The following is a 16476-nucleotide window of genomic DNA, read 5'->3' as shown; positions in this document are numbered from 1 at the left end:
GTGAGGACAGAAACACTGGCCTTCACTTCTGTTGGTGGATAAAATTGTGACCAAACACACAGCTACAAGTCCAAACAAGGTTACACAATATCCTCTTACAAAATTGCAAAGAAGAGGAAAATACAGTAGGTCGAGGATATGAATGAATGAATGAATGAAATAAAATACAGTGCACACACTATACACTGCAAAAACAGCCCTACTAGAAATAAGCCAAATATTCTTAAATTTCGAAAAATCTTCTTGTTTTGAGCAAAAAAAATCTGCCAATGGGGTAAGCAAATTTTGCTTGGCTAGAATTCTTAAATCTAGACTTTTTAAGACTGTAATGTGTCTTAAGACTAGAAAAATAAGCCAAAATGTTGCTTATTACAAGCAAAGAAACTGTTATGTAAGAAATGTTTACTTAAAAGGAGTGTTGTGCTTTCTTGATTAAGCTGACTTTAAGATTTTTTTACTTAATTTAAAAATGTACACCTTAATTAAGATTTTAATATCTTATTAAGAAAAAGTTAGATATATTTTCTTAAAATGAGATTACTTTTCTAATGCAAAACTTGCTTGTTAAGATTATTTTTCTTTTTAGGCAATAAAAAAGAAAAAAATCCTAGAAACAAGGTTTTTTTTACTTCCTTAAAAATCCTTTTTTGCAGTGTGTGCGCATTTTCTGCACTGACCCGAACCCTCCCAGTGTTTCAGCTCCTCCTGATTTACAAATAAAGCACGTGCACTAACTCTGGCGCGCGCGTTCTCTCTGTCCCTCCACTCATTTATTTATTTATTTGCTGGCTGAAACTTCTGGCCACGAGCCCGCCACGCGCGTTTGTCTGAGTTGATGGTGATGGTGGGTGGGGCTGCCTGAGGGAGGAGCTAAACACGACTAAAGGCAGAGATATCAGAGAGATATCAGAGCAGGTCGAGCCATTTGGAGATGAAAGTTCCACACGCGCTTATGGTGATCTGAGGAAGCAGAAGAGTTATAGGGACACCAGAGGAGAAACGCAGAGACTCTGGACTATAACCACTCAGTTGCAGTTTTTTTTTTAAATTAGCCTGGTGGTTGCTGTTATTTTGCTTTTGTGAATACAAACAGGTGAGTTTACAAATCTGGTCATCATCTGTCCAGTATAAAGATCCCAAATTGATCTTGATTTTTATATTTTTATATTTTAGACTTCTAGTGTAACACTTCTGTTTATATTTATTCATTACATCTACTTTACCTGTTTTATATTGCTTTATAACTGTATGTGTGTTTACCTGTTATATGTTTTATCTGCCTCGTTTAGTCTTGTCAAGTATTTGTTTTAAAGCACTGACCAGAAGTGGCAAACTGTGAATCTAGTTGTATTTAAGACAATGACAATAAAGCTTTCTATTCTATTCTATTAGTGATCCAATGTTGTTTTGCTATAAAGTAAATTTTACAAAAATGTATTCAATAAACTGAAATGAAAGCCATATATTTGCAGTTATTGTAGCCTAATTATGTTCAGTAGCATATAATTGTGTGTCTGAATTTCTGAATTCATAAAGTACAGTATAGGCTACTCTGTTCCACTTTTAGGCATTAGTGCACAATAATTAATTGGGACAGTTTTTTTTTCAAAACAATAGCAAATTCTCTGTCCGAGGTCAGAGTTTCACTTAAAAAAACAAACCAATATATTGCTTTAATTACTTATAACATTTTGGCTATACTGTATGCATAATATATTCTGCAAGATGTAAAATAAATATATAAATTAAAAAACAAACAAGCCCTGAGATGTTGGGGCGGTTTGTCCACATTTCGTCCTCGATTTGCATGTTGCCTATTTAATCTTTGAGCTTTATATGCTGAGTAAATCCCGTAGTGTCCCAGATTGACAGCGTCTCTAGAGATCTGCAGCGACTGGCTATAACAGAAGGGGACCATTCATTCTAAAAAAAACAGCCATCTATTCCTTAATATCAGAAAATGACACTATAATACAGTTGAGATAATTATAGGGTTTCTTCCAATAGCTTTGGTGTGTAGACAGAGCCACCAGCTCTTGAATAAGAGCAGTGAGCTGTCCACACTGTAGTGCTGAAATGAGAGCTGACATTTAGTTGCTATATGTCAGGCACTGCTTCTTGTTCCTGTCTCTAATCAACCACAATGCAAAATTGTATCACATATACATTTTAGGGAGTAGCATTATGTATTTACACACAGAAATTAAACTCTCAAGGTTGTATCTGTTGACTGACTGGTTGTTTTGTGCTGTTTCTTCAGATCAAAATGATGACCAAACCATTTGGAAAGAGCGGGGATGTGAATGAGCTGGTGAGCTCCCTCAGCTGGCTGGATGAGGACGACGTCAGCTCCCAGGATGGAGAGGAAAGCCACCACATGACCGTAGGGGGCCGAATGCGCTCTTGCACAGAACTGGGCAGTGAGGATATGGAGGAAGAAGAGGAGGAAGAGGAGGAGGAGGAGGGGGTTGATGAGGAGATTGGACCAGATGGAGAACAGGCTCCCAAGAGGAGAGGCCCTAAGAAGAAGAAGATGACCAAAGCAAGACAGGAGCGGTTTCGTGTCCGGCGAAGCAAAGCCAACGCCAGAGAGCGCTCACGTATGCACGGGCTGAACGACGCCCTGGATAGCCTGCGCGAAGTGATGCCCTGCTACTCCAAGACACAGAAGCTGTCAAAGATTGAGACTCTGCGGCTGGCACGCAACTACATCTGGGCTCTGTCGGAGTCGCTCGAGAGCGGCCAGTCCCCCGAGAGCAACGGCTTCATGGAGATGCTGTGTAAAGGTCTGTCTCAGCCCACCAGCAACCTCGTGGCCGGCTGCTTGCAGCTGGGACACACTCCCATGATGCTCAACAAGATGGACGATAAGTGCGGAGGCCCGGGGGTGGGTGGTGTGGGGGGTCATGCTGGCCATCCCCTTAGCTACCCGTCTCCAGGTCTTCCCAGCCCCCCCTATGGCTCCCTGGAGGCTTCCCACCTCCTCCACATGAAGGGATTCAAGGGGCCTGTGTACGACAACCCCTCTCCTAACGAGTGCAGCAGCGGCACCCCGCCGTACGACGGGCCCCTCACTCCCCCGCTGAGCATCAGTGGCAGCTTTGCCCTGAAGCAGGAGCCCTCTCCCCGGGAAGCAGAGAGGAACTACGCACCCCACCCTGGCCATCCTGTCCACCCTGGCCACGCTGGCCACCCTGGCCACCATGGCCACTACCTCTCTTCCCACCATTACCCCACCTCCACGACTGGCGGCCTACCAGGAGGCCCCCAGGGCCACCCACTCTTTCAAGCTTCACGCTATGAGCTGCCCCTGGATGTGGCCTTTGACTCCTACGCTCCCTCTCACCTGGTCGCCTCTCAGATGGGAGGCATCTGACCATGAACAGTTGAGAGGCCCAGTGATCGAGCGAGACGCCCTGCTCTTGAATGAATTGCTGTACAAACGATGGTATAGAAGAATGGTTTGCATTATGTTGTCTAGTACTCTGGGAGAGCACTGAATGCTCAGAGAGAGACTCACCACCTCAACTCAATCTACCTGATACAAACAAGCACCCATAACTTTTAATGTTTTATTTATTATTTTTTTGTTATAATGATGTTATTTGGATTATAATTATTTCTGGAGAAGTTGCCCCCTCAGTTGTTTAGAGTGACTAAAGATTATTTTACCAAATCAGACACTAAAGCATCACACAGATGTTTCAAGTGTAGATATTGAACAAAAACATGTGGACTGTGCTCGTCTGCATATCAAAAGAACAAAAAGTCATCCAGTCTTAAACCTAAATTGTGCACTGACAGCCAATGTCCCCCTCGCCATAAGGAAAAGCAATGCATTTATATATATCTGTATTTAATATTTATTTTGATAACGTCTTGTCCTTTTTATATTTTTTTCTCAGCACAGTTTTTGTTTTGCCGTCTTCTTGGTTTTTGTCGTCAGTCACTAGCAGCTGTACTGTATTTAATTTATTTATTTGAGGTCTTTCAGGTACTTTGTTCATTTGGTGTCACGATTTTTGTCATACTGTACTCTTGTAAATATTTTTGCTGTTTCGCACTTAATTGAATAAATATTCTTATATTATATGCTATTTCCATAGTAACAATACTTGCCATGTGTTTTCTTCTGGTCTGTTAAATTTCAGTTCAACAGAAAGTGCACGTCTCCCAATATAGCTGCAGAGCACCTATATGCAGCTCCAATACATCAATTCAAGTGTTGAATATTAATAATGTAGTGAGGTTTCGATTAAAATAGACTCATGTTGAACTTGGTGTGTGATAAGTATGGTGAAATACTTGGCTGCCCCCGACCTTATTAAAGTTGCAGTGTGTAGGATCTGGCGGCATCTAGTGGTGAGGTTGCAGATTGCAACCAACAAGCATGTAGGAGAACTATGGTGGACGACGTGAAAACATGAATGGCCCTCTCTAGAGCCAGAGTTTGGTTTGTCCATTCTGGGCTACTGTAGAAACATGGCGGCCGGCTCCGTGAAGAGGACCCGCTCCCTATGTAGATATAAAAGGCTCATTCTAAGGTAACGAAAACACTACGATTCTTATTCTCAGGTGATTATACACTAATGAAAATCCAATAGGCCCCGCTAAATGCTACACACTGTTCCTTTAAGGCACCACAAGTCAGAAAATTAAGCTTGATTATTTTCTTATATCAAATTAAGTTCAAATTATTGTAATAATTTGAAACAGGATAATCAATGCCAGCTCACATATCACACTCACACTATGAAAGTTCCTTTTGCACATAGTCAGTTTCAGGTGTTTTACTGAATTCACACTATACGGCAGTGATTAAGTGCAGGTTTGTAATTTGAAAACATCCAAAAACGTCTCTCACTACTTTGATATGTCATATCGATATATGAAAAAAAACTCCAATACGCAAATGCAACAATAAAAAATGGAAAATCTCAGACTAAAGAAAATGAATGTTAAGTGGCTCGGTTTCATTTTGAACATGGACAAACTAATATAAAAAATGAAGACCAAGATGGAGTGAATATAGGAGAACTTTGTGGCAATAGAGATGTGTTGCAGGATGTGTGAGTGTGTGTGTGTGTGTGTGTGTGTGCTCCGGGGTTTCTATCAGGTCAGGCGGGAGGCTGTTGTGGGCCCTGGGAAAACCGCTCTGGGGAACAGGTGAATGTGTCACAGAGGCTTTTCGGAGTTCTGTCTCCCACATGTCCCATTTTCCCATCTAGCTCATGCCAAAACACTGTAGGGCAAAGAATTCAACCTCAAAAGAGAGAAAAGCACCAGATTTCCATCATATGAATACGGACGTCATAAATCAGTTTGTCAGATACTTTTTCTTTCTTTGAAAATAACCTCAACTCACAGCACATATCGTAAAACCTTATTTAAATTGAAGGAAGAGGAAATAAACTACACAATATTCCAGATCAGCTCAAGCTGACAAGGTTCCTAACACATTTATATCACTTGACTAACGACAAAAGATTCCGTTTTGACTTTAATGACGGCGTTGAAGAACATGATTGCACTTGAAGTAAACAAAGAGCGGGGTGGCAGAGTGTAAAGATGAAGAGGTGAGAGCAAGCGCTGGTGTGTTCGAGTGTGTTTATCATTGTGGTCCTTTAGGCAATTGTAAGAAGGGGAAGGTGCCTCGAAGGCCGTTGTACAAGAGGACTCCCCCTTGCCTCTTCAGCTACCTCTCCAAAAGGTTTGTCTTTTCCAGTCCTGGCATCAGCGGAGAAAGGCTGGAGGAGAAAAAGGGAACGATTGTTTTACTGGGCGCCACTGGTCCATTGTGAACGCAGCCTGTTCTTTCTCTTGACCTGTGACCTCTATTGTTGTGGGGCTTCTCGTTTGGGGAGGGCAGACAGCTGGGGGAGCAGCGGGGGGGCTGATGGACAGCTGGGCCAATTTGGGGAGAGAGAGAGAGAAGAGAGTGAGAGCATGAGAGAGAGAGATGAGAGAGGGAAAGGGGAATTAGTGTGTTGGGGGGAAAAAGGAGAAGAGGAAAGAGGAGGAGAGGGCAGAAGAGGTGACGAAGGTCCTTGCTCCCCATTCACAAGTTTGTCCTCTCTGCTCCCGTGTGTCAGCCTTGGCATAGGAATGACACATAGCTTTACACACAGACAGACATTTGGCCTGTGAGAAAGTACTGGCAGAGTTTAGCTGGCGTGCACCCTCTTTGTGTCTTTGCTGTTTTGTTACGGCAAAAAACGGTGGGGGGCAGGGGACGGGGATTATCCTCCTGAGTCCAAATACATGAGTGGGTGGATATAGAAATAATCCACGTAAATTAACTTTGGATACAAGATTACAAAACAGAGAGATGCAGGACAGTCTCTGGAGAGTGGGGCAATGGTGGTGGAGAGGTTGTTTGATAGTTACATGGAACAATTTAGGAAGATATAGAAAAGATATGAATTTCATTAACTTAAAAGTAGTTTTTATGTTTAATATTTTGTGTTAAATATGTACTTAACTTGTGCAAAGAAGAATGTTTAGCATGTTAAAATGTAGGGATGCACCGATCCAACTTTTTCAGACCCGATAGCGATACCTGGGCTTTGGGTATCGGCCGATATAGAGCACTGATCCAATACCAGTGTTTAATTAATAATATCTAGTATGTCTCACTGTGTGGAAGTGACTGGGATCATTCTTTTATGCGTCAAAAAACATCAGGCTGGACTTAATCATTGCTTTTCTAACAAATAAATACATAGATATTTATTTATTGAATTGTCATTATTAAAATAATAAATCTTACACCAGCAACTTGGTAAAAAAATCTTAAAAATTAACAGGAATAACAAATGAAATGTGAACCTTTTTAATGCAACAACACATTTTCAAAACTTACACAGGAATTCCAGTATAAAATAGTATATCGAACTATCTATAATAAGTATATAAAAGAATTGAATTGAATATATCAGCTCCATTGTCACCGATACCTGATCCAGCTATTTGAGTCAGTATCGGCCTGATATCTGATCCGGTATCGGTGCCCTATTAAAATGATAAAACAAATATGCATAATACTTGAAAAAGTACAACAACAGAAAATCCTGATTTAACAGTAATCTGCAGGCCTCAAACCCAGATTGAGTGTATCAAGTGGCTCTCATCCAGATAAGGGCACGAGGGTCTCTTTAATGGGAAGGGGACACATGCTCTGTCATGCCATCTCGGCCGACACGGCGAGCAGCAGAGCGCGACCTGTGGCTCGATCCCCTGGGAACGTGAGGTCATGTCACATATCAGCCCGCAGAGCGTAAATGTTGCAGCACTCCAACTCTTGACTCCTAAACTTTTGTGGTTTTTATCTTTATATAAATTAGATGCCAACAGCATGAGCCTGTTGAATGTTGAAGTTCATTTTGGCAGAAATGGTTGGCAACTCTAACTAAACTAAATCTGAGATAAGTTTTTGAAGTGCAGAATGAAGCTCGCTCTCGGTCTCTCACTCTCGTGCTTATATTTTAGTTTCTGTGTGCAGTACATTTAATCCACTGGCCAAACACGAGTGGCTCCCACTAAAATGAAAAGGTCCTGATCCATAGGAGCTAGATAGAGGGATAAAGCATTGTGATTAAGATTGTATTAATGGGGCCATAGGAGGCTGGAAGGCTTTAATCAGTGTCTGTGTGCCGGTAATCCCTCTGCCTTTAAGCTGGGGCGGACACAGTGATCCCCCCGCCTCCTCTTGGGCCACAGTGTGCATGCACACATATGTACCCACACACACACACACACGCCTCTGTGGGGAGCACAGGGACACGAGAGCCCAGGTTGAGAGGTGGAGCACCCCGAAACGGAGACGCCCTAGACTTAGAGGAGCAGCTGGTAGAAGAAAGACTGAGGAGATGGATGGAGAGAGAGAGATGTGGGAAAAGACGGATGAAAACAATGAAAAGATGGCGAGGCTGGCGTTATGAGAAGATGTAGGGGTTGGGTTGGTCACGGTCAACATGGTGGAAGCAATTAAATATAAATGAATGGCTCCGTCTATTAGCACATCACATCAGACTAGACCATCACGGTTGGTTCTCTACGTCAACAGCTCCTTTAATAAAAACATCACCGGTATACATCACCCTGTAAAAATTCAAGAAAAGTTCAAATAATTATGGTCAGAGAAATAATGCTAAACACAATGAGATAACGTGACAGCTTGTGCAAGAGAAAAAGAAAAGCTGAACATAGGAGGGGAGGAAAGAGGGCAGATCGCCGGCTCATTACCTATGGGAGCGGGTGTAAAAGGTGACATTGTGTGCATGAGGATAAGGGGTGGTCCTTCTCCTCCCAGAGTTCTCTGAGAGTATTAGGGTGTAGGAGTTAAAGAGCTTCTAATGGGATCTGGATGCTGTCGTGTTTACCCTGCCCCCCCCTCTCCTGCACGCCCACTGCATTGTGGAAGTTGCTGGGCTTTGGGACACCACAATGGGCTGAGTGTAGGGACAGATGGAGGTCCCTTTCGAACGGGGCACACAAAAAAAACAGCCAAGGTAGGAGGGCTGTGGTGTCTGAGGGAGCGAGCAGCCAGCGTGCCCTGCTGCCAGAGACGTGGGAGAACATTAGAGGTGGAGGAGGGAGATGCGAAACTGAAAAGGGGATTCCTAATTATAATGCAAGGAAGAGTGTAACTTTGAGAGTCCCTTTTTGCTCTGGTAATCTGTAAATTCAGCGTGATCTAGACACATTCACGTGGCTTTGGTTCAGGATCACTGTGCAGTCTAGGCCTTTATAATCATTTATCCTGCTCTGTGTGTTCTCATAAGTACTTTTCAGAGTGGAACAAGCCAGCAAATGTGATATGCCGTTCCTTTAAGCGCTGTTTATTAAGGTTTAAACCAGGTCAGGCGAGATGGTAAATGCTGATGTCACTCATTTAGCGGTGTATGGAGCATCAGGGGAGAGGTTTTGGTGATAGATGCTGATGAGGAGAAGCATTGGAGGAGGGTAGAGGGAGGTACCAGGCACAGGAGCAACAGATGGGGCCTGATGGAAAAAGCTCAGGTTGTAAACTTTCTGTTGGTAACATCTGTCCGTTGGTCCATCTGCTACACTCACTGTTTACAGTTTGTTTAGCAGAAACTCATTAATTAGAAAACTGCAGTCGAGGCTACTGGTGCGTCCTTTGTCACAGTATATTAATTAGATCAGAAAACCATGTGCAGTAGTGCAATGCAGATTCCTATTTACTTAATGACTAATTCTAAATATATCTATTCTAATATTTATTCGAGCGGTCAATCGATTAAAATATTTAATTGCAATTAATCGCATGATTTTCCAGAGTTAATCACGATTAATCACACATTTATCTGTTCAAAACGCACCTTAAAAAGGAGATCTGTCAAGTATTTAATACTCTTATCAACATGGGAGTGGACAAATATGTTTGCTTAAAGCAAATGTATATATTCATTATTGGAAATCAATTAACACAAAACAATGACAAATATTGTCCATTAACCCTCACAGGTACTGCATTTAGCATAAAAAATATGCTCAAATCATAACATGCAAACTCAAGCCCAATAGACAACAGCTGTCAGTGTGTCAGTGTGCTGACTTGACTATGACTTACCCCAAACTGCATGTGATTATGTATTGCATTGATCATGTCTGTAAAGGGGAGACTCGTGGGTACCCATAGAACCCATTTTCATTCACATATCTTGAGGTCAGAGGTCAAGGGACCCCTTTGAAAATGGCCACGCCAGATTTTCTTCAACAAAATTTAGCGTACATTTGGAGAGTTATTTAACCTCCTTCGCACAAGCTAGTATGACATGGTACCAATGGATTCCTTAGGTTTTTCTAGTTTCATGTTACCAGTATCTTCACTCTAGCTTTAAAACTGAGCCCACTAAAACCTAAAAATCGCAAGTTGCGTTAAAGGCATTTCTGGCGTTAAAACAAATTTGCGTTAACACGTTATTATCAAATTAACTTTGACAGCCCTAGTATTTATACTTAACTGCTATAAAACCAGGGTAAGGGAAAACATATGAAGCCAAGCTCCCACCCCAGTTATGATCCAATCAAATCAACAGTTTTGCACCATTCCCACAGATAAGCCTGTCTATCACATCTGTGCCAGTCAGGGATAGAAGTCACGCCATGCCACTCTCTTTGTTCATTTTTTGGAGCACACATAAATAAGTGGATTGACATGGGATGTGGGTATAAAGCCTGATTAGAGTTACATTAGCAATTAACTGTAAACATGCTCCTTATAATCTACGTTCTTATCCAAATACCACTTACTGAACTAAATGTCAAAACCAACATGTCAATGGTTTGGGATTTTTATCTGGTAGATTTAGTGGATGTTCCTCTAGACAGCTATATGAATCTAAAATTAATACTGGCCATGACAGCAAAATATGAATGACTGATCTCATAACATCGTCAATTTAACCCATTTGTGCCAATTTAGAATGACAAGGAAAAGTGCCACAACATTTGCTCTGATTAGTCAAAAGTCTTGAAATTTGGTACGGACATACTTTGGACAAGTATCTATTTTTAGATTTTTAGATCACATGAAAAAAACCCCACTTAATATTCAAAATAGGGATTTTTGAAAAATTGGAAACATACAATGCTAACATTGTCTTTATTGAGTGTTTTCCATATTTATTTTGCATAGTTGTACATATCTTTGATATTCAACTTTTTATGGGTCCATATATACCAAATACTTGATTGTGCTCCTTGTAGTTTCTGAGATACAGTCATTTGGTTATCATACTATACTGTATTTGGGGACATGGGACGACTGTTTTTTCCTAAAATATAATAGAGTCTATTGCAAAAACAGTCGTCCCATGAAAAAATGAAATGAAAGGACATGAAAATGTCTTCACATTTCTGCTTAGGCAAGCCCAGAGAACACTTATACCAAAGGAAATTTATAATTTCAGTTGCGGGCACATATGGGTTAAGATAAAAAAAAAAAAAAAGACATCCTGAAAAACGGAAGCATAACAGTTTCGTTAGAAATGTTACGTCAGTTTTTGGGGCTAAAAATAGTCTCCCTTCAATTTGCTCTGCAGCGAGCGGATAAAGGGGAATTAAGCACTTGATCTGGGCTCAGTGGCCATAGTGTTACATTAGACATTAATCCAGAACAGAGGAAGGTTGGAGAAGGGATAGCATCTTTTAATCCTGTACTCCATCCAGCCAACCCTCTCGTCACAAAACTGAGCCCAACATCTTCTCTTTCTGCTACAAAACGGACATGAAACTCTCAAGACTTTACGCCAACTTCTGCAAATAATATTAGTGTCAGACCTTTGTTAAATAAGAGCAGTGAAGCATTACAGTGTGACAGAGCTTTCTCCGAGTGTTTACTGCATGAGCACCTTTTCCCCATTGTCAGCAGCAGCATCCTTAAGAGTTTCCTAAATCTTAGTCCTGCTCACGGGGTTAGGCTAGTGTCCTGGCGAGCCCTCTCAGTGCACACTGTCCCCCTATATGTAACAGATGTTACTGGGGCAACAGTTGGTATTGAAAGGGAGGGGCTTCAGGCCATCTGTCCAGGGTCAAGGTTTGAAAAGGGGTGGTAGGGATGGTGGCACGTTCAGGAAAATGGTAAGTATTTGCTTGAAAAGAGGGAATATAGCCCACATTGTAATCCTGCTCAATGTGCGTCTTTCATTTCAGATTGCCTTTGTGAAGGATGTGGAGTGTGAGATTGGGAACTCCCAGAAAGTGTGTGTGACATGGGGGGGGAAAAAACTGCAGCTTTAGTGCAAAAGCACCATCTTGTGGTTAAAGACAATACTACAAAGAAAGTGGAATATTCTTCACGACTTTATTGATTTTTTAAACTGCCATTACGTCAAACTATTGAGTCAAGATTAATGTGCCAATAAAATTACAATATATAGACAGGATGTTTGTTTCAATCATATCACATAGAGTCCAACTGAGATTTAAGGCTCTCAATCATGTGGTCTATGCCATCCCGAAAATACGCCATCCTCTTATGACAAACCTTTCTCTGGAGAAAAAAACCCCAAAAAACACTGCATAAGTATTCAAGCTGAACCTCACTTCATTGTATACAATCTACACAGATTGAAGGGACACTCACAATGTATATCTTTAGCCTCTCCTTCTCCATGTGATTGTAGTCCGCCACAGTCAGCTCGGTGAAGTCTTTCTTCAGGTTTAAGAATCCACAGTTAGGGGAGCGTTTCAAGTGTTCAGACCTGGGCACAGAAAATGTTATGGAAGAAATGAGTTGAAGGGACAACATCTGAATGTGGCACAGAGAGGAATGCTTTGTTATTCTTAACCCTCATCCAACCCCAGAGGTATACTTTATATCTCACAGGTGCTTTATTCTATCATTCCAATTTTTCATGACTTTGTCGCTAATGACTTCACATCATTGTTTTCTGTTTTAATTAGTGCGGCAGAGAATGTTGACATTTTTTAAAAGCAAACTCAAGACCTACCTTTTTAGTTTGGCTTTTAATTGAGCATTAAATATTTATCTATTCATGTATTCTAGTCGGTTTGGTTTATTGTTATATGTTGGTGTACCAGATTTATCAGAGTTTATCTATTTTTATCCTGCCGCTGTCGTTTCCTCACAGCAAATTGATGAGATTGAACGCTGTTATTATTGAATCTTTTACTAATTACAAAGTCATCTATCACTTTGTGTGTGGATGGGGGGGTGTGTGTGTGGGAGGGGTTGTTGCATAGTTTGAAGCACTTTGTGTTACATTTGATTTGTATGAATAGTGCTATACAAATAAAGTCAGATTTTTAATACTCATTATAAATACCAATGTATCGGGGTCCTGGAGGACCCCCAGTCAAAAGCACCCAATTACAGCCTATGCAGTTTTAAATGGTAAAATAGAATAGAATAAAATGTTTAGCACGGGTCCTCTGTCTATTTTCATTTTACACAACATGCAAATTAACTAACTTTCCTAATATAAACATGTTTTTTTTTTCTTCAGATGACATTAATTACAGAACTAAAAATATTTTGAGAAGAAATAAGTTTACATTTTGTTATGATGGTTGTTTCTTACAGTAGTTTATTCTTGGGGTCCCCAGGGACCCCAGTCGGTTGTACCTGTATGTTAAATACGTTGTTAGGATGAGGGTTAAAGGGGACATATCATGAAAAACTCACTTTTTCAGTAACACATTTGGGCATCTGGAGTGCCTACTAACCCACAAAGTCTGAAATAAGACGACCCAGTCAGTTTTTTTGTGGGCTGCCTAATTCAGCCTGATTGGCTCATTAGAATCATGGCGTGAGAACTACCTTTGCAAGGGTACACCGCATTTTTCTCGCAAGCCAAATCAGAGCAGACTGTAATGTTTCGGGAGGGGGTCTTAAAGAGACCAGCTAAAGCTTTGTTTAGACTTGCTCGAGGCACGGGCCTCCACAGATGGCGCGCGAACTACGAGCACGCACAAAGGCGTTTAAACTAAACACGTTTATGCTCAACGCGTTGTTCGTTGCAGTATTCTCCGAAACGCCAGAAGCTCCTAAACTCCTTAATGCTGGGAATGAATTGTAATTAACTGTGAACTCATACCTAATATTTATTGACATACTTTATCACCTTTATACAGCCCATGTAAAGAAAAGAGTCAAGTATTAAATGTATTATAATGAAACAAAGGTTGAAAGGTTTAATATTCTGTAAACAATTTGATTCGGCTGGGAAAGTATTTACTCAAATGTAGATTTCTAAGATCTGTTGCTTTTAAAGCATTTAAAAACAAATTGTCCATCCTTCTAATTCATAATTTTACGTCTTAATTTAAGTTATTTGCTTTTATCTTATTCTGGCAGCCATATCTGAAAAGCTGCAGGGTGCCTAGTTACAAAAATTGAGGTGCATGGCCAAGCGCTGCGACAACTTGCGGAGCCTTAGCGTTTCACGCACATCACGAGATGTCATCTTTGGCTCGCGCACTCTCACGCCGAGGACACTACGCCGAGCATAAACCCACCTTAAAACTGAGAGTTTCATGGTAAATACAGACAGAATGAGAAAAATAATGTTTTTGAACATTAAAGCATGTAAACATGTTTTAGTAGGAAGTATGAACCTGAAAATGAGCATGATATGTCCACTTTAAATAGATCCAGCTCAATCGGGATACAATCTTCTTTATAAGAAAAAACACCATCAAACTAAAAAAAATTATTCTAAATTTGACATTATACCGATCGAGATGAAGAAACAGCTACAGTATTTGCATCCAGTAGGTTTAAAACAATAGTAATCAACTTCATGTGGTGATGTATTTAATATTAAATGAGTCTTGTAATGGCCGCATGCAACACTGAGTGATACAGACAAAAATAATCTCAGATCTGAAGCTATACTGTACCCCCTCACACTACTGGCATGCTATCCTTCAGTGACCCAAAGCTTACATGAAGGTAGGTCAGGTAAAGGTAAGGGCCTGAGGAAGTTGACATGCTTTATTTACCAAGGATCGTCGTCTGGCTCCCAGCCCTCCAGCTCGATCAGACAGAAGAAACAGCAAGCAACATCCGGCTCATTCTCACTGGGGCAGTGGACAAACCCGGCCGTGGCCATCTGCAAACACAAACAAAGCAGCAACAGATGCCTTCATGTCTGTACTGCAGTATACTGTAAAATAAAAAACAAGCACTAAATTAAAGTGATTCTATGAGCTGATAATTCAATGACAAATATGACAGGAACAAAAGCCCATAGCTGCAGGGGGGTTAGTGTCAGCGAGAAGGAGACCGGCAGATGATGTCCGTTTGGCTGTTGGGGGGTCAAGAGCTGCTAACATGGCATATAGTGTTGCTCATCAAGTGAGGTGTCAGCAGCTCATCCATCATGACAAGATGGGCAGAGTGAGGGGTCCATGCACTGGATACCTGATGCAATGAAACTGAATCTGACACCTGCTTAACTGTATATCACAAGCTGTCACAGCCTTGGATCAAAGACTGGAGTAAACAATTACGTAACTTTAAGTGTAAACAAGGTTGGGGGATATCAATAGTTATTTTCTAGGGCTGTTCTCGACCAAAGAAATTTTTAGTCGACTAACATTCATGCGATTTTGCGGACTAATCAGTAGAGAATTAGGGATGCACTGATCCGACTTTTTCAGTCCCGATACCGATACCTGGGCTTTGGGTATCGGCCAATACCGAGTACCAATCCGATACCAGTGTTTAATTAATAAGCTGTATGCCTCACTGTGACCATTCTTCATGTATAAAGCAACATCAGGCGTGACATAAATATTGATTTCCTAATTTGTAAAAAAAAATATATAACAAATAAATATATAGATAGAAATGTGCTGAATCGTTCTTTATTATTATTAAAATAATAAATCGTACACCAGCAACTTGGCAAAAAAAATCTTCAAAATTAACAAGAATTACAACTAATGTGTAAACTTTTTAATGGTGCAACAAATTGGTCAACACTTAAACAGGACTTCAAATTCCAGTATATAATGTATATAGTATACAAACATAGAATTTAATAGATCGGCCCCAATGTCACCGATACCCGCTCCAGCTATCGGAGTCAGTATTGACCTGATATCCAAATCGGTATATCCCTACAAAAAAAGAAATTGACAAAAGCACCACTTTAAACCTTGTGTTTACCAGAGATGTGCTCATAAGTTTCTCAGAAATAACTCATTCAGCATGAAAAAAAAAGCATAAAAAACGATTAATCGACTAAAGAAATCTTACTAATCAACTAAAAGGGGGCAGCCCTATTATTTCATGTACTAGGTTAACTGTAGGTTAATGTACATTAGGGGTAGAAGCATTCTTTTACTTTTGGTACTTTAAGTATATTTTGATTCCAATCATTTCAAGTGCTTTTATTTAATTTAAGTAAGATTCTTAATGCAGTATTTTTACTTACTTTACTTTAGCAGAGTATGTTTACACACTGTGGTATTGCCACTTTTTCTTAATTAAAATGAGTACTTCTTCCACCTCTGGTGCTTTCATTGCAGATAAATCCCCCTCTTGATTAAAGACACTGTGCCATTTGCACTTTTAAGAAATGAACTATCAATCATGAATATTTCTGAAAGCAACAACTGTTGTGAAGCCTCCTCGGACAGAGCTGCCTTCCTTCTTACCTTCTCAGGTGTGCAGTTACACTCCTCTCTGAATGGCCAGTCTGCAAAGCTTTGCTCTCGAACATCATGACTGTACATTAGATCATAGGAAGAGAACCTGGCTGACAGTACATCAATGCCGGCCATAGCTTAAAGAAACAACAACGGGCTCAGTTTCATTCCCGGTGTGGGGGTCGATGTGGACATCTTGATAGCACGTTTCCTCTCACAGGTGTTTTCAGTTTTGGCTGATTGAACTCTGCGCGCGCAGGTTCGAGGTGGGCGGGGCTCTGAAGGGTACGTAACAGGTACGTAAGGTCACCGATAAAGGTCGATAAAAGG

At 40.8% G+C, this 16476-nt stretch overlaps 2 protein-coding genes and 1 long non-coding RNA gene across 4 annotated transcripts in view; 2 read left to right on the top strand and 1 right to left on the bottom strand.

Annotated features, from left to right (window-relative positions):
- The window catches only part of LOC119490573, an 839978-nt gene that overhangs the window by 468558 nt on the left and 354944 nt on the right, over positions 1-16476 (top strand). The window lies entirely within an intron of this gene.
- On the top strand, positions 627-4384 carry neurod4 (neuronal differentiation 4). Its single transcript, XM_037774057.1, has 2 exons — positions 627-1093; positions 2261-4384. Exon 2 carries the CDS (start codon positions 2267-2269, stop codon positions 3374-3376), a length of 1110 nt encoding a protein of 369 aa, XP_037629985.1. The 5' UTR covers positions 627-1093; positions 2261-2266; the 3' UTR covers positions 3377-4384.
- birc5b (baculoviral IAP repeat containing 5b) lies at positions 4944-16400 on the bottom strand. Of its 2 annotated transcripts, none has more exons than XM_037774070.1 (4): positions 16156-16400; positions 14494-14603; positions 12113-12230; positions 4944-5747 (listed from the first exon to the last, which is right to left on the bottom strand). In XM_037774070.1, the coding sequence occupies exons 1-4, from the start codon at positions 16279-16281 to the stop codon at positions 5625-5627; spliced, it is 477 nt and encodes a 158-aa protein (XP_037629998.1). In that variant the 5' UTR covers positions 16282-16400; the 3' UTR covers positions 4944-5624. The 2 variants fall into 2 exon arrangements, with proteins under 2 accessions (XP_037629998.1, XP_037629999.1); XM_037774071.1 differs by lacking the exon at positions 4944-5747 and adding an exon at positions 11812-12019 and having other exon boundaries at positions 16156-16388.

This window comes from Sebastes umbrosus, chromosome 6 (genome assembly GCF_015220745.1).
Source record: "Sebastes umbrosus isolate fSebUmb1 chromosome 6, fSebUmb1.pri, whole genome shotgun sequence".
NCBI classification, from domain to species: Eukaryota; Metazoa; Chordata; class Actinopteri; order Perciformes; family Sebastidae; genus Sebastes; species Sebastes umbrosus.
This window is presented reverse-complemented; position numbering and strand designations above follow the sequence as displayed.